Raw genomic sequence first — 20,771 nt, forward strand, 5'->3', positions numbered from 1 at the left:
GTGCAGCATTTCTCCAATTCGCCTCGGATCCTACTCTTGTAGATATCATTGGGAGCCTTTAAAGCGAGCACGGCACAATTCGCTCGTACGACACACACTATCACCGCCCCACCACCGTGATCTCTTTCTGTTCCATACGATCATGTCCTCTGACGCTCTCTTGACTCAGATCTTAGCCCAACTCAGCGCACTTCAGGTCTCTCAACAGACCCTGCAGGCCAAGGTAAAATAACGCTCCAGGCTATAAATATGAACGCTGATACAACTCACAAATCAGTTGGATGCGTTTACCACTCTTGTCGGAAGTCCACCAAGTCATGCGACTCCTATCACAGGCCATAATGATTCACCAACTCTGACACCTTCCTTGCTGCTATCACCTTCCTCTTCCTTGAGCAAAGTCCAGCTGGCTTCAACATCGCCAGCGAGCACTCCGTCAGATCACAATCTAACCGATAGAGAGCGAGAGAAGGCTCTGTACCCTGGTAGAGTGCTTTTGACTAGTAAGTCTTTCTCGATAGATCTAGAGTTGTCAGATAGTGTAGACACTACCTTTCACACGTTTCTATTGTTATCTTTAACTAATTTCGACCTCTACAGCTCATCCTGACCAGCATGGAATTAAACCTTTTCCACTACAATGGGGTGCACCCGATCCCTCCTTGAGAGGACCTGTGATCTGTTCACGTTTACCTTCTTCAGTCAAGCAGCGCAATGCTCTTGGTGCTCACTCCGGTTCATATTCGATTTATCGCGCCCTTGCTATAGCTATGGGGACTCTTAACCCCACACATAAGCCCGATTACTCCATGACTGAGCCACCTGTGCCTATTCCTCCGCAGCCTGCGTGGTCAGATCCACACAAGATCGTATCATTTGACCCCTGGGGACACCTTGTACCTCAGGTATTTAGAAAAGAGGTCGATGAACTTGGGCTCGATGTTCGTCCCAGTATAGCAGTTACAAAGGCGCACATCAAACTCAGTGAAATTGACGAGACTGCGAGGAAAGGCGAGCTCGAGGTGGACGGCAAGATTGTCTTGGCCACGCGTCCTCTGAAAAATGTCGATGGAACAGAGAGTGACGCTTATTCTGGTGTAGAGATCACCACCAGTAAAGCCGCTGTTGAGCCAGTATGGTATCTGCCTGGCATTGCTGAACGTTTTGGGATGTAGGTGGCTACTGCTGTCTCAATCTACTAGTTTCTAATCCTCCATCAGATCCGAGAGCCTGCTTCGCCGTGCTCTTTTTGAAGACACTGGAGGGATGTATCCTGAATTGATTACCCGCCCCGATATCAAGGTCTTCCTCCCTCCCATTGGCAATCTGACAGTTTACATTTGTTCGTGTTGTCGTTCGTCTACAAACTTTCTGCTGACCGCTTTTTCAAGTCGGAAACCCTGCCTTCCTGTACGATGAGTCCAAGGAACTGACCTTACGTGTACATGATGAATGCATGTCTCTCCATTTGTTCTCTTAATCGTATCTGAATTTTTATGATTATCAGGTAATGGTTCTGATGTCTTTGGATCCGACATCTGCACCTGCAAACCTTATCTGGTCTATGCGATCGAAGAATGTATTCGTTGCGCCCAGAGAGGTGGAGTCGGCCTTGTGGTGTACTTCCGCAAAGAGGGCAGAGCGCTAGGCGAAGTCACAAAGTAAATATCAATTCTTTTTTCGTACTCCCAGGCTCACAACACCTCATCAGGTACTTGGTCTATAATCTCCGGAAACGCGGTGGCGACTCTGCGGATAAGTACTTCAAGTCCACGGAGCTTATTGCTGGTGTGAAGGACATGCGATTCCAGGCACTCATGCCGGATGTACTACACTGGCTCGGCATCAAGAAGATCGATAACATGGTGTCCATGAGCGATATGTGCGTCGATCATAAATAACATGCATTGATCATGGCTGACACGCTTACCTCAGGAAATACAACGCGATCGTCCAATCTGGAATTCCAATTTTGAAGCGGTATGATCTACCAGGTGGGTGGCCTTATGAATGCTGGCGTGGTTGGCAATCAATGATAACACTCTCTTTAGAGCATCTCATCCCACCGGACTCGCGTGTTGAAATTGACGCTAAGATCGCAGCGGGATACTTTACTAGTGGGAAGTCAATCACCGAGCAAGACTTGGTCAAGACAGTCGGTAGAACTTGGGAAGAAACAGAGCATTAGAAATAACACAGGGCCCATGTATCTTCACGAACAGACTTTGTGTTCCTTGTACTGTACAACTACGTTTCTATGTACCACAAATATAGCTTCATGCATCTTTGATTCCGTCGTTAGCTCGGATGTCCCAAAGCTGTATCGCCTTCTCCGCTGCAGCAAATCGTGCCTCCTCTTGACTAGCCCGTCCCCGTTTCTCCGCGGTGGCCTGCACAGGTTCTCTGCCTTCGACAGTGATAGTGCAAGTCACATGTCCCCTCTCTTCCTCAAACACCGAAGTCAACTCCCTTTGTTGGCGTGCAGCCCATATATACACCCTGGTGAGCGGGTGCAAAACATCGACGTCATCCCTCAGGTTGCGCTCCAGTTGTTGCATTATACCCAGTTTGCGAAGTACTTGGCGAACGACATCCATGTTCCCACGAGAGTCGAGATAAACAGCGCCGATGATACTTTCGATCATGTCGCTGAAGAATTTGGGTGCTTGGAGGCGAGTGAGGGCTGCCCACGGGAACGTGAGACCGTGAAGGAGGGCTTCCTCTATTTCATCTTTCATTTTGCGATAACGAGCGAGTGTCGCTCTTTGTTGGTCAAAAACCACTGAACTGGAATGGAGCAAGCTTTGGTATAAGGATATTTCCTGCGTTTCCTCGTCCATGACTATGCCATCGCGGGTGGGGCGTGGTAAGCTCGCGTCTTTCTCCAGCGAGCATTTGAAACAGATATAAGTGAGGAAATGTAAGTTAACCACGGCAGATTTGCGGATATGCATCTGGCCTGGGGTAAATTGCTTTCCTGGGTAGTGATAGAGATGCTCTGTGATGATCAAGTCGAGCACAGAGTCGCCCAAAAATTCCATACGCTCATATGATACCGTTCGAGAATCGAATTGATAGCTTGAATGCGTGATGGCTTCGAGGAGGAGAAGCTTGTGGGTAAATGTGTATTCTAACATGCGTTCGATGTCGGTTGTTGGAGTGGAGACCTCAACCATTTCCACACACGAAAGCGCTTTCTCGATATAAACTTCGAGGGGTTGCCACCCTGCCTTGGTGCCGATGCCGAGGTCAAAGAGTCGGGTGCACTCAATACCAAAATTGTACCCTCCATGAAGGGAGGCAGCTCCTATGAGGGCTTCTACTACGTCCGCAAGCATCTTTGTGGATAAGTCCTCAGGGACTTTGGGTGTTCCTTGAGACGAATCGCCAGCGACCACGTCTTCAGTAATCTCGTTTACTTCTCCTGCAGTAAAGTACTGTGGTTTGAACTTCCGAGGGGCAAAACGATCGCGTACGATCCACTTGTACAGGGAAAGCCTGATGGCTTCCTTTGCCAATCTCGAGTTGGAGACAGCATGATCTTTACGCCTGGTGAGGTACCCTTCGTGCCAAAAGGGATGGGTGGCGATCAGATGCATTGACATTACAAACTTGAGGACGGCATCTCCGAGGGTCTCCAGTCTTTGATAGTTAACGTGACCTTGGGCCACAGGGGCAGTAATCGCTGTAATCAGACGAGTCAAAGGAATTTGATAAAGTGGGGTCCCGGTGAGCAGACTCTCTCGAAGAGATACGGCAGTTGCAGCGATGGAAATGTGGCGAATGATGGAGGGTAACAGAATAGCATGGTCGCATTGCACTTGAGAAAGAAGAACGACACGAGATGATTGAGGAGGGAGGAACGACCTCCTGAGAGGTGCATCACTAATGGATGATAGAGGTTGCAAGAAATTTCTTCTTGGCGGCAATTCTTCTACATGAAGTAACGGGTAGGTGATCTCCATTTCCGGCATTCTTGAATATCTAGCCATGAAATCTTGCAACTCTTCCTCAGATAGAGGATCATGCCTCCACCCAAGAAAGCGATAAACCTTGCCGTAGGGAAACCCATCGCGAATCCAGGTGATATCAGCCGGGTACGAGAACGCCTGTCCGAAAGTGGCTGCATTTGCGAAGAGATCGTCTCCGGAAGACTCTTCCCCTTGCAAATCTCGCAGCCACCTTCGACGTGCATCCCACACATCTCGCTCAGTGTCTTCCTCAGCAGGTTCAAAAAGATACGCAAAGTCGAATTTGTCCCATTGCATGCGGATTCCGTACAAACACCAGAACAAACGTCGTGTAGATTCATGAGCGGCTTGAAGGTCACTCGCGGAATGGCGGGCCACACCCTGTGCCTGCAGTTCAACATCGATACGGCCCTTACGAGAATGATAAAGCACGGGTGCCTCCCCAGCCGCGAAAGATGGAAGGTCGACTCGGGTGAGCATGCGGATTGGAGAGAAGCCTGGTATGACAATGCGAGTAGCTGTCCAAGCCGCATCCGTTAATTCATCTTGCCAAGGATTCATTTGGCTAGTGACGGAAGCCATGCTAGATCGCTTCTCGACATCTTTCAGGAGATTCTTGACTTCCTCTCCCAAATCAGGCTCGACCGTGCTGGTCAATGGCAGGAGATGCTCATTTAGGAGGTTGGCGTTATAGAGGGCGAGGTATGCCTTGTATGCAACGTGCCGGTATGCAGATTGTTTTGTAGGGTATTCACGGTCAACTGAGAAGATGCGAAGTTCCGCTGGGAGCCGTCTTGGCAAAGTCACCGTGCACCCAAATGGCCCCGGATATGGTGGGGGAACTACGCGTGTCGCAGGGTCAAAAGAGTGCCAGCCTTCGGGCATATCAGGGGGGTCGATATCATAGATGGGAAGATTAGCTGAATTTGGAATAACAGCACAAAAATGATTGAGATGAGAGACCGCTAGTAGCGGGGTAAGCACAGCCCTATTCATGGATGAGCAGGATGGCTTTGAATGCACGCATATCACTCACCCTGTAGACTTCACCTTGAAAACAGGCTCATCTGGATCAGGTTCTTCGTCATCACTGGAGACCGTTGGCCTGGAAGCACGATCAGCTAGGTAAAGGGCTGTCATCTGGGTCTCCAGATTCTCGAACTCCGCTACTCTAGCGTCGTCGATACCTGACGATTCAAACATGAGAACAAAAGAGCTGCGCCTCCTGCGAGCACGACCTCTACTTTGGGCCCAGCTCGCCATGTTGTCAGGAATATCCCACCTGATCACATTTCCACAGGCCTGGATATCAAGCCCCTCTTCCGCCACGGACGTGGCGATGATGAGGTTCCTGTCTCCAGACCGAAAGCCCTCGAGAACATCTGCCTGAGGTTGATCCTTCAGAAGTGTACGGGTGATGTCAAGAAAGGTGTTGCGATAGGAGCTTTGAGAACTTCCAAGCAGACACCCGAGTCTGAAATGAGCACTGCGGGGATGGTTCCTCAGAACCTCCGACAATGCTAACACTCCGTCACGACGTGTGACGAAGATCAAGCCACTATAAGGCTCGTTCGACGACTCCGACCAATCCTTTTCGCACTCCAATGTCTCCAAGAGGACGCGGACTTTATCCGTGATCCCAGCCTCGATGTCCGTAGGATCGTAAGAGAGAGGTGTCAGCTTGATCTGAGACAAATGTTTCATCAAGTAATTCTTCTCCTTGGGCTGTAAGGTCCCGATCAACTCGTCCCAGGGTGTTTGTTTATCTAGCGCTCGAGATACAACGCTTCCGATGTACCAGTCTGCCGCCCATGGACCGATATCATAACATATGGCTTTGCCCGCACTCGCAAGGTCGTTCATTCCACCGTGTGAGTATGTCTTCTTGCCTTGAATAGCTTTTGACAGCTTCTGGTCCATTCGTATATACTCTGGGCCTCGGGCAGTTTTCGCTAGTTTCTGACGTAGCTGTATAACGAAGGGATCCTCCTCGATGTTCATAGTAGCAATAACGGCTTCCACTGCTGATAAATTTTTAGAGGTATAGTTACGATCAGAGTATTGCGGTGTATCGTAGCGCACGTGTCGGAAAATCGGACGGTGGACATGAGTCAAGAGCTCATCCCGATTGGCTCGAGGACTACGAATAACACAGTCGAGGTTGGCTTCCAATTTCCTGGAAAGCATGTCAATAATATTCGTAGTCTCCGATCTGAGCATCATACCGGAAGGCTGCAGTAGGATTTCCACCGAACATAGGGCTAGCAGTGAGGCCCAAGACCATGGGACGTTCGTCCTGCTTAGTCGTCACACTAGAGCCGTGGGCCGCGGGGAGGCGGGGAGGGAGGGAGAAGTAAAAATCTCGCATGATGCAGCTCATGGGGTGATTTCGATCCGCATGGTGAGCCTCGTCGAAGATTAGGAGGCCGATATCCAGCCCCATATGAACGTAGCCGTGGCTGAGCGCGTCAAGGAGTACCTGCGGAGTGGAAACTATAACGCGATTGTTTCCCAGCACTCTTTTCCACAAGGTAACATCGGTCCATTGCTTTGGCTCAAGCCCCCCGTGAATTAGGCCAACAGGGACCTGCATATTATCCTTGATCACGCTGTGCTGCTGATTGCAAAGAGCCACCGTAGGCGCCAAAAACCACGACACCTAGGAAACTCTTTGCAATAAGACCTTTGAATTGCATAACCTGAACGTACCTTTTGAGAACCACGTTCTATTTCATATCTCATCCTTAAAATCGCAATCAAAGTCTTTCCAGAACCAGTATCCTGAGCGATGATTATATTTTCCTTGAGACTGGCGTCCAGCATTTCTTGCTGATAATCGCGAGTCTTTGGTATCGTATTGACAGTGACAGATGGTTCTTCCATTTTGTTCTCCATGACAGATGGGTCACAGGTGGTGGAAAGACAAGACGTGAAAGAAGGACAGCGCGCTAAGCTGATTTGTGTCAAGTCGTATCAGAGCGCCGCACCGCTCCTTCGCGCCTTATCTGTCGTACGAGAGCACAAAAGGAAAAGTGACGCCGGTAGGTGATCTTCCAGTTAGGCAAATAATAACGGGGACCTTCCTCTATGGTCGATCCACACGAGCGCTATATTGGGAGCCTCCGGATCGCGTGTCCAATGAAATCCTCAAAAGAGCAGTGGACACTGCGGACCACACAGCACAAGCCGAAGGATGTTGGGCGTGAGAGAGTTCCTCACTTGTATGTCATCGAGGCGCTCATTCTCGAGCAGCTTGGTTATGTCTCAACCAATTCCTCTCTCTCGTGTGGGGTCACCAGCTTTATCAAGATTTCTGACTGAGGAACAATCTCCGAGAAATATCGAAGACGTGTTCCCAACTACGCCATCGTTCGACCAGCCTCCAGATCATATAACTTCACCGTGGAAACGTGCCCTCTTCGACTTGCTCGAATCTCCAACATCATCTTCGTCGGCCTTTCTCGTTCACTTTGCATCAACTTCTCTCATTGTATTTTCTGCTATCGTTACAATTTTGGAGACCGTGCCAAGTTTTCACTCTATTTCCCCTCGAGTATGGTTTGGTCTAGAAACAAGTCTGGTGCTTCTTTTCACCGTAGAATACTCCGCACGTTGTGTCGCGTGGAGCTCCTCTTGGATCTCATTGGTTAAATGGATGTTCTGTGCGTGTAATCTCATCATTTCCGATATATTTTCTCACGTGGATAATCGATCATCACCCAGCCTTCTATGGGGTCATTGACATGCTGGCTATACTACCCTATTACATCGAGATAATGCTGCGGCAAGATACCGTGAGTGATCTGTTGTTTACTCACTCGCCGAACTGACTTTTGACAGTCTGTTCTGTTCCGCTTCTCCATTCTACGCATGTTTCGTCTACTGCGAGTCTTCAGGCCGTTCCGATACAATAGCACCATACTTCTGTAAGCACACACACATCTCTTGGTCCGAGGGTACATGTGATCATCATCATTTCATTAAGAACCATCGAGGTCATGTATCTGGCTGTTCGTAGATCACATCATGCATTACTTGCACTTAGTTTTTTTATTGCAATGGTGTTGACTGTGTTCAGCACGCTACTGTGTGTACCTCACCACTCTACTCAATCCGAGCCTTTTTCACTGAACGCATTGCTCAGATATTTCTCAGAACGTGGTACTTGGGACGACAATTTGGAAACGTTCATTAATTCAGACGGTGACGCAACTCAATTCCAAGTACGGACTATTCCTTGTGCGATCTTTATTTAACACTTATCTTCATATAGTCAATACCTGCAGCTGCTTGGTGAGCCTGTGTTTCTCGTCTCGTTATCTATTTTATTAAGACCCAGACAGGTTCGTGCTAGTCAGTAAGTGGGGGCCGGGCACACTGCGGCGTCGCGTCCTGCTTGCTCACTTTCGTTTCCCAAATAGCAATTACTACAGTGGGTTATGGAGAGATTACGCCTCGCTCTATTCTCGGGCGCTTGATCACAGTTCCTCTTCTTGCTTTTGGCTTGCTTCTTATTGCCCTCCCAAGCTTCGTTCTCGGTAGAGAATTCAGTCTGGTCTGGGAGCAGATGGCTGATGATGAGGTTTGTTTGTTTCATTCCCCTTGACAACTCAACTCAGCTAGATGTTCTGCTTCTCAGGGCTTCGCACGAGAACATGACCCTGCTGTGGCTGCTTTCGGTCACCATCGGCTGGAATCTCAACCTTCAGAGCCCCCCCTAAAGGACCTTTCCAATCGAAAGCTCGCTCAAAATCAAACTGAGCTGAGTCAACAGATATCAGAACTACGAGCGACGGTGGAGATGCAGAGTGAAATGATCCAGGAACTACTTGGATATCTTCGCGTAGAGGGAACAGCGAAAGGAAAGCGTAGGGAAAATGTTGTTGGAAGTGCTATGAGCTAACACATGTAGGGTTTGTAAACTTGGCTGTTGTTTCCACTCTCAGCGTCTACCGTCGGGTTACCGGGACGTGTCGGAGGTGATCTAGCGTTATCATTGATCACGCTGGTGCTTCACGTGCATGTTCTTCTTGCAGATATTAATATTGTCTGCCTCGTATGTAAGTTTGTATGTGTGTCGATGCCATCTCGAGAGCCTAGAGCCACCAGCCCCCGTCCCGATTCAGAAAGTCCATTGCGCCAAGCTTAAATGCCTCGTGCGCAAGCGAAGCTTCGGCCCTTGAAGATCTGACCAAAGCATATTGTGCCCCAGATTCGTTTTGAGTTACAAGGATCTTCCATTCGTGACCCTCTGGGTCGAATACTCAGACGTCCCTATCTCTATGAAGGCCATCGGTGCAAAGCCAATTAAACGCCGAGACGGCTCGGACGTCTCATCCTCAGCGACCCCAACACCAGTGCCCTCATCACGGACTCCCTCGAACTCGCGTCCTACCTTGAGAAGACATGCCAAGAAGCCCATCTTTCCAAACAGCTCAGAACCCCTGATACGCGCGTTCGACTCCACCCGTTTAAGCCTCCTCCAATGTTTATCTTTGCACGTTGCACAGTCCTGTCAGTGCCAAGTTCTTCATCGGAGCTCGTTCGGCGGACGGCCCATTACCATGGAATAAGAACCGTGATGCAGACTGAAGCTTCTAGCGAAGGGGTACAATGATACGTACGAACGGTACCAGAAGACCTACGGAAAGTGGATTATAGGCGATGCCTTTTCATATGCAGACGTCACTGTTGCTTCTTCTTGGCTACTGGTGTACAAATGACCTAAAGGAGGATAAATGAGTCGGGCCTAGGATCAGTTCTTGGAATGGGGGGGAATAGGCTGAAGTCCTTGCAAATGTTGAGAAAGAAGTGCTTCAGAATTCTTAAAGACTTGCGCGTGTAGGGGAGATTTGAAATGCCAAATGATACATTCCTTTGACAGGTATTGCTAATAAACTCAAACCACCATCACCATAAAGGGCGTCATCACTAGCACTTGACGTCCTTGTAAAATGCACAGCTACAAGCTACTGTAGGAATGGTCACTGCCTTCTTTATGTGTCATGGGCTGTTGGGAGTTGACCAAGCACTATCACTGGCTGTGTCCGGGACTCCGGGTATCTGATCTGACTTGACGTGAACTGCCAGTTCTTCCTGATGATTCCACAGATGCTGACAATACCCTCCGCCCAATGTGGACTAGCATGCCATCAAAGATCAACACCAGCTCAGATATACTCGGTGCTTACGAATGAAGGCCAGTCTTGAAAAGAGTTTCAAGGTTGGCCACAGCAGATCAAATTACCCGTGACAGTACTCCACGATGCAGCCACTTGTCCTGTATGACATCCTCTCCAAGCTACCAGGCAAAAACTGGTCTTCCAACCCCGCAAAGCCGAGGTTAGCACTTCGTGTTCTGCATGTCAAGGTTTGATATCTGACCAAAGTATGCTGTGTCGCAGGTTCATTTTGAGCTACAAGGATCTTCCGTTCGTGACCCTCTGGGTTGAATACTCGGACATCCCCATCGCTATGAAGGCCATCGGCGCAAAGCCAAACAAACGCCCAGACGGTTCGGACGTCTACACCGTCCCTGTTCTCAGCGATCCTAACACCGGTGCCCTCATCACGGATTCCCTCGAGATCGCATCCTACCTAGACAAGACATATCCCGAGAAGCTCGTCTTCCCAAACAACTCAGAACCCCTGATACGCGCGTTCGATTCCGCCCTTTCAAGCCTTCTTCGACCTGCTGTTAAGTTCATCTACGCACGTTGCACAGAAATATTGAGTCCTGCCAGTGCCGAATTCTTCACTAAAGCCCGTTCGGTGTACGTCCCGTTGCCCTGGGATGTGAGCCGTGATGCAGACTGGGAGCTATTAGAGAAGGGGTACAATACTCTGTACGAATGGTACCAGAAGACTGATGGGAAGTGGATCATGGGCGGCACTTTTTCGCATGCAGACATTATTGTTGCCTGTGATTTGCTGTGGTACAAACGAGTTCTGAAGGAGGATGAATGGGCCAGGATCAGTTCTTGGAACGGGGGAAAATGGGCTCAAGTCCTTGCAGATGTTGAGAAGGAGTGTAAATTGGCTTAGAGGACTACGTATACTATATGATTTATTTCAGGGAAGCTTGGAAGAATGATGAATTCTATAAGCCCAAGCTGGAATGAGGTGAAGCTACGCGACAACATGCTAGAGACCTGGTCTACGCGCTGACTAAGCTATGGAAAGGGCCGACAGGCCCTTGGGACCCTGGTCCAACGTTCACGCGCACGACCTAGGGTCCCGGTCAACGGCGGTCGTGTTGATCCCAAGCTTAAGCCGGCCCGCCAGACTCGCGTGGCGAAATCGAAACAGCGCGGCCGATGAAACAAGTACTAAGTGTATAAATATTCATGAACTCGGAGTCCGAGGAGTCTATTAATACGATGATGTCATGATTCCACGTGACTGCGGCCTCAATTGGTCTTGTACTATGGCATAGTGCGGCGACCTGCAAGATGGCAACCAGCTGTCACATCACCCCGCTTCATGCACACCCTGAATCCGGGATTCACAAGGAGAAATAAAAGAAAACTGCGGGGAAAATGTGCTGACACGTATAGGAATTTGTGACTCGGCTGTTGTTTTCACTCTCACTGGCCACAGCTTGATTTAGTGTCAGCCTGAGGCTGCCGCAAATCCGACCAGGCTTTGGCGACCTTCAAGCTGGCCTGTTACGACTTGATGTGTAAAGATGCGGTAAAATTCCAGCAATATTACTCACCGTGGTGCGTTGTCTTTACCCACACGTTCTCCATGAGGAATTTTAATGTGTCATTATGCAGTACATCCGACATATGCGCTAATCAAACTTAGATGATTCAGCGAACGAATGAATCGGAAGCTCAGCCTTGTGCACCGCAAAAAAGTCTCGATATTACTACACTGCAGCACTTCACGCTGTCTTTACACCCCATGTCCCAGTACTCCACGATGCTTCCACTTGTTTTGTATGATATCGTCTCCAATCTACCGGGTAATCACTTTTCACCCAACCCCGCCAAGACAAGGTCAGTAATACATGTTATGCATGTCACTTGAAGCTTTAATGTTTAACCAAAGTCTATTTGCCCCAGGTTTGTGTTGAGCTACAAGAATCTCCCATTCGTGACCCTCTGGGTCGAATACTCAGACATCCCCATCGCTACGAAGGCCATCGGTGCAAAGCCAAACAAACGCCGGGACGGCTCGGAAGTCTATACTGTCCCCGTCCTCAGCGATCCCAACACGGGTGCTCTCATCACGGACTCCCTCGAAATTGCATCCTACCTCGACAAGACATATCCCGAGAAGCCCATCTTCCCAAACAGTTCAGAACCTCTTATATGCGCGTTCGAACCCGCCTATTTAAGCCTCCTTCAACATGCTATCAAGCTTATCTTCGTGCGCGGCACAGAAATATTGAGTCCCGCCAGTGTCAAGTTCTTCATTAAAGCTCGTACGGTGGACGTCCCGTTGCCTTGGGACGTTAACCCTGACGCAGACTGGGAGCTACTAGAGAAGGCGCATAATACTGTGTACGAATGGTACCATAAAACTGATGGAAAGTGGATCATGGGCGACACTTTTTCGTATGCAGACATCATTGTTGCTTCTTGGCTGCTGGCGTACAAACGAGTGCTGAAGGCGGATGAGTGGGTCAGGTTCAGTTCTTGGAATGGGGGGAAATGGACCCAAGTCCTTGCAGATGTTGAGAAGGAGTGTACATTGTCTTAGGAGAAGACTTGCATGTATATATCAATCGATTCAGGGGCATGGAAACGATAATAAATGCTTCACAAGTCGCCTCAGTTGAAGTCCTTTGGACCTCGCCTGTACATACGATGACGATGCGCATGTTATACAGCAATAAGTTTGCTAGCACACCGAAGTATCGATCAGCGCTCAGCTGTCAGAAAACCAAACACGTTCGATGATGAAATCGCAGCAAGCCACGCATAAATCGCCGCAAACGGCACCTTGACTAAACTTGAATGACAAGCTCTCACACCAAAAATACTGTGTACTTCCTGTGTACCAATAAAATCCAGGACAGCTGAATGCTCCAAAAATTGGCAAATCCATTTGGTTTCTGTGGAATTGTAGTCACCGTTAACGTGGAGGGTTGGTTGAAATCTATAAAAAAAACATGTTGTGGCGGAATCCAGAGTATCTCACAGGTTGCCAACTTGCAGGTGCATCTGGCTAGAGCAGGCCTCATGGAAAATGCTGGGAGTATATACTTTGAGGTCGGATTTGGAGTGAACAAGTGACCATGGGCGGAGGCTTTGCCACGTCATGTACATGTAGCACACCAGGCCGGGCGCACATAGTATAGTGTGGCCGAGACAACGCATAAGCTGGCAACTTTTTGACCTGGGCTTCGTGTTTAGTGCTGGCGATGTTAGAGGGTGCCAAGCCAGCTCGTACTAGGCACTAGTGCTGCCACTATGAAACGGATACCGCCTTGCCAGCGGATGAGTAGCATACGGATGCACCAGTGAGACCAGAGTGGCTGAACGATTGCCGCCGGCCGTAAAACCACGTTCCAGAGCTTTGATGGGTTCTTTGTAGATCTGTTGGAAATGGAGATCATCACAATGGCTCTTGAGGGAAATTTTCGCTAGTCACAGCTGCACCAATATTAGTCGTGGTCCTGGCATCAGTGCGAAGAAAGCCTCCACGTAAAGGCGAAGGCAGTGAGTTTGAGCATATTTGGGACCCGGCGTCGTGGCGTTGATGAGTCGGTAAATGATTGGTAGCTCTTTGCTTTATTAAGCAACGTACGTGAGCAAAGACGCTAACTAAACGAGCACGAGGTTGAATTGTGGGATGGCCGTGACACCAATTACTCATTGTGCATCATTCATCGGAATTTGTTCATTCGGGTAATGAATTGAGAATTGAGAAGAAAAAATTCACAGCTCATGCAGAGAAACGTATATAATGCAACATTCATGGGTTCAACGCTACATCAACCAAAGTCAGCCTTCAGATTTCCAATGCAGCCCATCATACTGTACGACATACCAAGCAAGGCCTCAAACAATATATGGGCTCCAAACCCTGCAAAGACCAGGCAAGTCGCGCGGTCAGAGCTAGATTGCTGCATGTTGCTGATATGCAGACGTTAGGTTTTGCCTGGCATACAAGGGTCTCCCGTATACGGTCGTCTGGGTAGAGTTCAAGGATATTCCCTTGACGATGAAAACACTTGGTGCTTCAACTACGGAAGGGGACAGGTACACCCTTCCAGTGATCAAGGATCCCAACACTGGATCCATCGTCGCCGAGTCGCTGGCGATCGCTGAGTACCTGGACAAGACCTATCCAGAGAAGCCAATCATACCACGCGGCGCCGACGCTCTTATAGGGTTATTCGAGCCTGCATACTGCAGCGTTGCCTACGGAAACGTAGTCAAGCTCATCTTGACGAAGACCCTCGAAATTATGAACGATTCAAACAGGGAGTACTTCATTCGGACTCGCTTGGAGCTGCTCGGCGAAACGCGCTGGGAAACTGTGTCAGGAGAGAACGCACAGCAGCAGTGGGAAGAATTTAGGAAGGGTCTTGATGAAATCGATAAATGGTACCAGAAAAGTGGCGGGAAGTGGATTATGGGGGACACCTTCTCGTTCGCGGATATGGTGGTGGCTTGCAGAACGATGTGGTGGAACAAAATATTTGATGAGGAACAACTCCGTGAGCTTCATTCTTGGAATGGCGGGCGATGGGCGCGTGTCTTGGCAGACGTGAATGCGGAGTGCGGTACAAATCTGTAGGAAGCCAATGTAGTCACGGTAGCTCGGGTATTTTTATGTAAAGCTTTGACGACTCAGTGCACGTGTGTGACAACGTTAACGGCACAAGGCGTTCGGAGTTATAATATGTGGTGCTCAAGCTGCTTCGGCTGGTGTCGGTATATCAAACTGTCCCAGCGGCCGTGCACGCTTGAGCCGCGGCGCGTGAGCTTTTGGTACAAAATCATGTCGGTTCTCTGGCGTTGTTGATGAGTGACACATGTTCAAGGGAAAGGTGCTGTCGAACGACTCGAACCTGCGGCTATCATCAAGGCTACAAGTTGGTCCGTTGTCTTATTCATGGGTATCAATAGTACTAGCTAACGTTGCTTTTCTGATCGAAATTACTCATTTATAGCGCATATAGTCACACCGCCAGGTCGAGCTGCTGGGTAACTGTTACTAAGTGCCAGTGCGTACTTTCCATCATTTGTGTTTGCCCCTGTGAAAACATGTGTTGATTTGATTCATCCTCGCTACATTAAAGATGAGGCGTGAACAGTTGAGTTCAAATCCTAGATTTGACCTTCAAATGTGTTGGGAGTGCGATAATAACGATCCATGTGCAGTACTGCCGGTTGCCGATGAAGTGTTGAGTTGATCTGTTGATACCCCTCACGAGAGCCACCTCCACCCGGCGCCTGCGACGGTGATTGCGACGGTAGCTCATTGCCTGTGAACTGCGTGTGCGAATTATGACCATGGTAAGGAGTTTTACCTTGCTGAGAACTGCTGAGTTTGATGAGTAGTTGGGTACAGCAGGTCTCATCGATCTCATCAGTGGTTTTGCCTGCTTTCATGCACATGCTGCTCATGATAGTGACCTAGGTCTGGCAAATGTCGTAGGCTCGGAAGACGTACATCACTACAAAGTTTCGGAAACCATCCTGCTGTATACTGCTCTGCAGGCTATGCAAAATAAGACACTCTTATTCTGTGTCAACAATATCTAATCATCTGTACTCTCTTTGTTGTAGACCACGAGAAAATCAGGCCGTAGCAATGTATGGTTTCCAAAGAATTTCGGTGACGCGTGAAGCGCTACGTTCATTTGGTCGGGGGTGCGATACATGTTGGCCATCTGGTGAAGGTCAATTCCTCCAGCACTTTGGCTTGGCTTAGTCACAGCACTGCGGCTGGGACGGCGTTGAGAGCCTTATGCAAACATCGAGCACTGGAAGAGGTCAAGGGATTGATTGCTCAGGAAAGCCTGCCATGAGCGAATCCCTAGAAGTAGTAGTATATAAAGGAGATGCTCTACTTTCTCTATTTGCCTAATGGTATGTTTATTATTGCTACTTCTACCTCTACCCTGTCAGGTTAATTCTCCGTTGCTGCAGTGAGTGTTTGCAAGACAACAAAGCTAGGACCTCTACGAAACATTAGGTACATACATGCCGACTGTACTGAAACATGCATATTAAAAAAAAACCTTTCGGGTTCCTTTGGGACCCGAGTTCCCTAGCGATTACCCCATCACACCCCGTGCAACTTCTTGTTGGAGTCTAGCGTTCCATCCCATCCCTTAATCCAACCTCGGATATCCCTAAGTTGGTTGTATAATTCCTCAAGAGATTCGCCCTCCTCTGAGACATGATCGCAATGTTCAGCTGGGTTGTGCCAACCTGCGAATGAAGCCGAGCGGCGAAGGCTATCCGGAGGGCGGATTGCAGTGGTCGTGTTTGGAAGGACTGGTCGTTGAAGGCGTGGGTACATTGGCCTTTCTTCTGCGCGAAGATCAAGCTTTCGGGGAAGAGGAGCATCATTGCCGTTCCTCCTCCCTCTTTCCTCGGCTACCGGATGAAGGATCGATGGTTGACTTCTGAGGCCAGCAGATTTGTCATCGACTCTTAGTGGCATAATTTGCCGTGGCGCACTACGCAATTGTGTTAACGGTGATTTATGAGCGCCCCGGTCAAGCCCTGGCCTAGTTCGTTGGATAGGTGGGGGAGAGGGGACGGGAAGCGCATCGAGGGATATCTGAGCGGCGACTCGGGGAATTTTTACCGAAGTCTCGACTGCTGCTGCTTCGCCTCCCTGTTTTGCCTTTCGAGCAAGAACGGCGGTCGTCACTTGAGCCAGCGTAGGGAACACTTTTTCTTTTTTGGCAGACCAACCATCCTGGGCACCTATATTTTGTTGATGCGTTGGATTGGCAGGTTGACTCGGAGGGATGGGGAGGGCTGAGACATGCTTCGTAATCGGAGTTTTCTCCCCTGCCTTGCGCCTGTATATGACAGGCGGAATAGCACCACAGCTGACATACGCCTTCCGTACGACCTTCCGATAGTGGGAATCTTCTCCCCCGAGAGCAGTCAAGGCATCCGCGCGAGCACACTCCGGCGAGCAGAAGCAGAAATCGTGATTTTCCACCGTCAATTTTCCGCAGAAACATTTCGTAATGCCCATATGGGCTTCTGAAAAAGGATTTTGGCGAACGTGAGTGTTCATATTGTATGGGCGCTTGGCGTAGAATTGAGTGGGGCAGTGACTCACTACTCATGCTAGATGTAAGAGCTTTATAGCCATCCAATCTTCGCTTGCTTTGGGAAGTGGACTATGGCAAAGCCACTGGCACGTACAATGGACAAAATTATCTGTGGAATGATGAGGCTGTGGATGCGCCCCTGGGAGCGTTTGACCGTGATTATTGTGCAGCGCAGGCACTGAACACGACTCTGGAAGCATAACCACCAGCGAAGCGACAAGCGAATAGAATGCTCAATTTGAGAGGTCTATGCTCATAGGCATGTACGCAGCAGCCCTCTCGAATGCCAAAACCGTCATAAAGGTTTGAATGAGCCACCCTGCCACGATGCAATTATGATGGCACCTGGAATGCACGGAACTGAGCTTTGACTGGATCTTTACTGGCCAGACAAAGCAAAACAAATTTGCTATAATCATATTAATCATTATTTATAACTTGAAAGGCCTATAGACACATACCTTGCTTTGATCTAAAACAAATCGACGACCAAGCATCCTCGGATTTAGAAAAGTGGACATCTCAAGGCCATCCGGAATGTGGTCTAGACTCCCTTCTAATCATGATTAGTACCTGCGCGTGGATGACAACTGTGGTTGTTCGGTGTACGCAAATTGTGTTGGAGTCTGGCAAGTTTATGTGAATGATTAACGGCTGACTACGCTACGTGGCTTCTGCCAAAAACGATCGTCTCATCTACTTCCAGGTAGTTGTCTTCGACTATTTGCCAATCTTGCTTTTTCTAGTACTTCACATATAGATTCAACGTAGCTGGTCTACTCGTGGCTGATCTTGAGAACGATTTGAAGACAAAGAACTTTCAGATTTGCTCGAAATTTAGATGTCTGATTCATTCGCAGACCTCTGGAGCTCATCTGCCCCGTCCAATCCCACATCTCCGCAGATACTTGGGGCTGCCAAACAACGAACAACCATTCCTCAACGGTCCCAGGATACATTCTCCATTCTTTCCGCTTCTCAACCAGCCTCACGCACGCATTCCCCCCATGTCACCGGTCCCACCACCCAGCCACGAAACCCTGTGCCAGCAGGTGGAGCGAGAAATGTAGATGCATTCAGTAGTCTTTTTTCTGGCTCGTTAGCGGATGGAAAAAATAACAATACCGCCAACATGACCATAGCTGAGCGCGCGGCAGCGGCTCAGAGAGCAAAGTTACAGCAAGCCCAGGCACCTCCCAGGACCACTGCGCCCTTACCATCTGCTTGGGACGGGCTTGATTCTCTTGCACGACAGTCGACACCTTCACATCCTTCACCCTCTCGTTCACCACAGGTCGACTTTGATTTCTCTGCGTTTGCATCTTCTTCAGCCACTATCGTGAAATCACCAGTGGGAGATAATGATTGGACTTTACCTGACTCCACAGCTCCTCAACCACAGTCTACTTCTCAAACAAAGCCTGCAGGAACGCTCTGGGACCTTGATGATTTTGAATCATCTTCTCATTCTTCCTCTAATTCCCCAATCCCTCCTCGCTCACGTACACCTGGTGACTTTGACTTTGGTAATCGTGAGGATGGCCTTTTGGAGGCCCACTCCGATGATGGTAATGATGACATCTTGGGTGACCTGGCACGACCAGTCGATGCAGTCAAACCGTCTTCACACGTATGTCGCACTAAAGTTCCCCTGTCGATTTGCACTCATCGTTCATTGATCGGGCAGAATCAATCGACTCGTGCTACACCATCGCCTCAAGCTCCACAATTGCAGCGTCTTTCATCAAGACCTGTCTCACCACCTCCTCACATCGTCGGGCAAATTGTAGAAATGGGATTCTCTCCCCAACAAGCGCGTATAGCGCTTGCAGCTACGGATACCGGTCTCGATGTACAAGCCGCTTTAGAGACTCTACTCGCAAATGGTGCTGGTAATTCCTCCACCCCACCTCCATCGTCGCATGACTACGAAGTTCGACCGCCCCCACGACGCCCACCAAATCAGCGTATTAGCTCAAACCGAGACCGAGACCGAGAAGTACTGCGTAGTACCGAACCAGAAACACATCAATCTCCAGATCTTAACGTGCAAGCGGAGAAGATTATCGCACAAGCTAGTGAAATCGGTATAAGCGTTCTTAATCGCGCAAATGCTTTCTGGAAGGAGAGCAAGGAGAAAGCACAGCGGATATATGAAGAACGTGCGGCTGTGGCTCGAGCTGGGGCAGGGACCAAACGAGGAGATGGGAGACCGCGTTGGATATCGGACGAAGTACCGGACAGAGCTGGTGTAGAGCAACAGGATAGGAGAGTGACTGATGGGTTCAAGGATGACGATCAAACCCCCCCTCCGACTAGACGATTAAGACAAGATGGGCCCACTAGACAACCTCCCTCACAGCCTGTCGAATTGCCATCGCAGTCTCAACCGAAAGAAGTGGATCTTCTCTCATCTGAGGCCCCCGTTTATCAGTCTCCATTCCGACGTGGTCGCCCAACACCACAGCCTCAGCCTCCCGCAGCTCCTTCCCATCCTACTCCTGTTCCCTCACCTCCGAAGCCACAACGTGTACTGGTTCCCGCATCGTCTTCAGCCCTCTCAACATCTGCTTCACACAAAGCCACGGGCACGTCAGCATATAAACTCGGGCAGTATGCAAATGCAGAATCAGCTTATTCTCTTGCCATTGCTACACTACCAGCCTCACACATCCTCCTCGTTCCGCTGTACAACAACCGTGCGCTCGCAAGGCTCAAGACAGGTGAGACCCGTAGCGCAATAGAAGACTGTGCAAGCGTGATAGAGATAGTCGGTGATGACAGAGGCGTTATCGAGGGGGTAGATTTAGGGGATGCCCTTGTGAAAGCTTGGCGAAGACGTGCAGAAGCCTATGAGGGGAGAGAGAAGTGGGAGGATGCAAGGAAAGACTGGGAATCAGTTGCGGGGGCTGCATGGGCGCCATCGAATATACGTGCCGAAGGCGCGCGTGGAGCTGGACGATGCAGACGGATGCTCAATTCCAATGTTGACGAGGACGCCCCCGTACCAAAACCCAAGCCAAAGCCCAAAGCCCCATCGGTCAAGCCCGCGCCAACGCATTTCGACTCGGGGGCGCTCAAGGCTTTGCGTGCTGCGACCAGTGCAGCTGAAGCCGAAGATAATCAGCGGCATGAACTCAAGGACTCTGTTGATGCTCGGTTGATAGCATGGAAAGGCGGGAAAGAAGCTAACATCCGTGCATTGATTGCTAGCCTCGACTTGGTGTTATGGCCAGAGCTGAAATGGCAGAAAGTGGGGATGCATGAGCTTGTGTCGAATGCTCAAGTAAAGTCTCGTTACACGCGTGCCATTGCGCGTGTACATCCAGACAAGGTCAGTTATTATTATGACAGTTCCTGGGTCCCGTCAGATATCGATATGTTGTCTTTGTCACATCTACCGTTTTCTTGGCCTAGATCACGAAAGCTGACCATATCTCCTGTAGCTGAACGCGCAAAATACCACTGTTGAACAGAGGATGATCGCCAATGGGGTGTTCGGTGCTTTGAATGAGGCGTGGAACGCGTTTCAACAGTGA

General features: G+C 49.4%; 8 protein-coding genes across 8 annotated transcripts; 6 read left to right on the plus strand and 2 right to left on the minus strand.

Moving 5' to 3' along the window:
- The first annotated feature begins 4 nt into the window (after positions 1 to 4).
- On the plus strand, positions 5 to 2,267 carry F5147DRAFT_719898 (GTP cyclohydrolase N terminal-domain-containing protein). Its single transcript, XM_041438790.1, has 9 exons — positions 5 to 223; positions 278 to 503; positions 601 to 1,171; positions 1,221 to 1,342; positions 1,392 to 1,454; positions 1,508 to 1,661; positions 1,712 to 1,882; positions 1,936 to 1,994; positions 2,052 to 2,267. Exons 1-9 carry the CDS (start codon positions 143 to 145, stop codon positions 2,186 to 2,188), a joined length of 1,584 nt encoding a protein of 527 aa, XP_041287465.1. The 5' UTR covers positions 5 to 142; the 3' UTR covers positions 2,189 to 2,267.
- On the minus strand, positions 2,268 to 7,178 carry F5147DRAFT_642385 (uncharacterized protein). Its single transcript, XM_041433088.1, has 4 exons — positions 6,681 to 7,178; positions 6,197 to 6,630; positions 5,008 to 6,147; positions 2,268 to 4,959 (listed from the first exon to the last, which is right to left on the minus strand). The coding sequence occupies exons 1-4, from the start codon at positions 6,864 to 6,866 to the stop codon at positions 2,277 to 2,279; spliced, it is 4,443 nt and encodes a 1,480-aa protein (XP_041287466.1). The 5' UTR covers positions 6,867 to 7,178; the 3' UTR covers positions 2,268 to 2,276.
- Positions 7,179 to 9,079, plus strand: F5147DRAFT_719907 (uncharacterized protein). The gene is made up of 9 exons (XM_041438791.1): positions 7,179 to 7,633; positions 7,695 to 7,765; positions 7,812 to 7,897; positions 7,957 to 8,058; positions 8,116 to 8,194; positions 8,245 to 8,264; positions 8,315 to 8,328; positions 8,393 to 8,553; positions 8,611 to 9,079. The coding sequence occupies exons 1-9, from the start codon at positions 7,195 to 7,197 to the stop codon at positions 8,872 to 8,874; spliced, it is 1,236 nt and encodes a 411-aa protein (XP_041287467.1). The 5' UTR covers positions 7,179 to 7,194; the 3' UTR covers positions 8,875 to 9,079.
- Positions 9,080 to 9,876: 797 nt separating this feature from the next.
- F5147DRAFT_755189 (uncharacterized protein) lies at positions 9,877 to 11,015 on the plus strand (the record flags this gene model as incomplete). The annotated part of the gene is made up of 2 exons (XM_041440323.1): positions 9,877 to 10,313; positions 10,376 to 11,015. Exons 1-2 carry the CDS (start codon positions 10,237 to 10,239, stop codon positions 11,013 to 11,015), a joined length of 717 nt encoding a protein of 238 aa, XP_041287468.1. The 5' UTR covers positions 9,877 to 10,236.
- Positions 11,016 to 11,879: 864 nt separating this feature from the next.
- F5147DRAFT_657230 (uncharacterized protein) lies at positions 11,880 to 12,680 on the plus strand (the record flags this gene model as incomplete). The annotated part of the gene is made up of 2 exons (XM_041434238.1): positions 11,880 to 11,974; positions 12,041 to 12,680. 2 exons carry the CDS (start codon positions 11,880 to 11,882, stop codon positions 12,678 to 12,680), a joined length of 735 nt encoding a protein of 244 aa, XP_041287469.1.
- Positions 12,681 to 13,814: 1,134 nt separating this feature from the next.
- On the plus strand, positions 13,815 to 14,797 carry F5147DRAFT_719915 (uncharacterized protein). Its single transcript, XM_041438792.1, has 2 exons — positions 13,815 to 13,912; positions 13,974 to 14,797. Exon 2 carries the CDS (start codon positions 14,148 to 14,150, stop codon positions 14,724 to 14,726), a length of 579 nt encoding a protein of 192 aa, XP_041287470.1. The 5' UTR covers positions 13,815 to 13,912; positions 13,974 to 14,147; the 3' UTR covers positions 14,727 to 14,797.
- A 1,093-nt stretch (positions 14,798 to 15,890) lies between these two features.
- On the minus strand, positions 15,891 to 17,643 carry F5147DRAFT_416925 (uncharacterized protein). The gene has a single exon (XM_041429715.1). The coding sequence runs from the start codon at positions 17,193 to 17,195 to the stop codon at positions 16,221 to 16,223; it is 975 nt and encodes a 324-aa protein (XP_041287471.1). The 5' UTR covers positions 17,196 to 17,643; the 3' UTR covers positions 15,891 to 16,220.
- Positions 17,644 to 18,073: 430 nt separating this feature from the next.
- On the plus strand, positions 18,074 to 20,771 carry F5147DRAFT_585109 (uncharacterized protein; the record flags this gene model as incomplete). Its single annotated transcript, XM_041431837.1, has 3 exons — positions 18,074 to 18,862; positions 18,920 to 20,566; positions 20,679 to 20,771. 3 exons carry the CDS (start codon positions 18,074 to 18,076, stop codon positions 20,769 to 20,771), a joined length of 2,529 nt encoding a protein of 842 aa, XP_041287472.1.

This window comes from Suillus discolor (assembly GCF_016758755.1).
Source record: "Suillus discolor strain FC423 chromosome Unknown F5147scaffold_80, whole genome shotgun sequence".
Lineage (NCBI taxonomy): Eukaryota > Fungi > Basidiomycota > Agaricomycetes > Boletales > Suillaceae > Suillus > Suillus discolor.

Bases quoted from the DNA above. Each gene is read 5' to 3' on its own strand.
- F5147DRAFT_719898 (XM_041438790.1), top strand. From the start codon at position 143: ATGTCCTCTGACGCTCTCTTGACTCAGATCTTAGCCCAACTCAGCGCA. The intron at 1,172-1,220 runs GTAGGTGGCTAC...ATCCTCCATCAG, and splicing joins ATTGCTGAACGTTTTGGGAT to ATCCGAGAGCCTGCTTCGCC. The intron at 1,343-1,391 runs GTTCGTGTTGTC...CGCTTTTTCAAG, and splicing joins CAATCTGACAGTTTACATTT to TCGGAAACCCTGCCTTCCTG.
- F5147DRAFT_642385 (XM_041433088.1), bottom strand. From the start codon at position 6,866: ATGGAGAACAAAATGGAAGAACCATCTGTCACTGTCAATACGATACCA. The intron at 6,148-6,196 runs GTATGATGCTCA...CATGCTTTCCAG, and splicing joins AATCCTACTGCAGCCTTCCG to GAAATTGGAAGCCAACCTCG. The intron at 4,960-5,007 runs GTGAGTGATATG...ATCCATGAATAG, and splicing joins TTCAAGGTGAAGTCTACAGG to GGCTGTGCTTACCCCGCTAC.
- F5147DRAFT_719907 (XM_041438791.1), top strand. From the start codon at position 7,195: ATGTCATCGAGGCGCTCATTCTCGAGCAGCTTGGTTATGTCTCAACCA. The intron at 7,634-7,694 runs GTGCGTGTAATC...ATCATCACCCAG, and splicing joins ATTGGTTAAATGGATGTTCT to CCTTCTATGGGGTCATTGAC. The intron at 8,554-8,610 runs GTTTGTTTGTTT...TCTGCTTCTCAG, and splicing joins AGCAGATGGCTGATGATGAG to GGCTTCGCACGAGAACATGA.
- F5147DRAFT_719915 (XM_041438792.1), top strand. From the start codon at position 14,148: ATGAAAACACTTGGTGCTTCAACTACGGAAGGGGACAGGTACACCCTT.
- F5147DRAFT_416925 (XM_041429715.1), bottom strand. From the start codon at position 17,195: ATGAACACTCACGTTCGCCAAAATCCTTTTTCAGAAGCCCATATGGGC.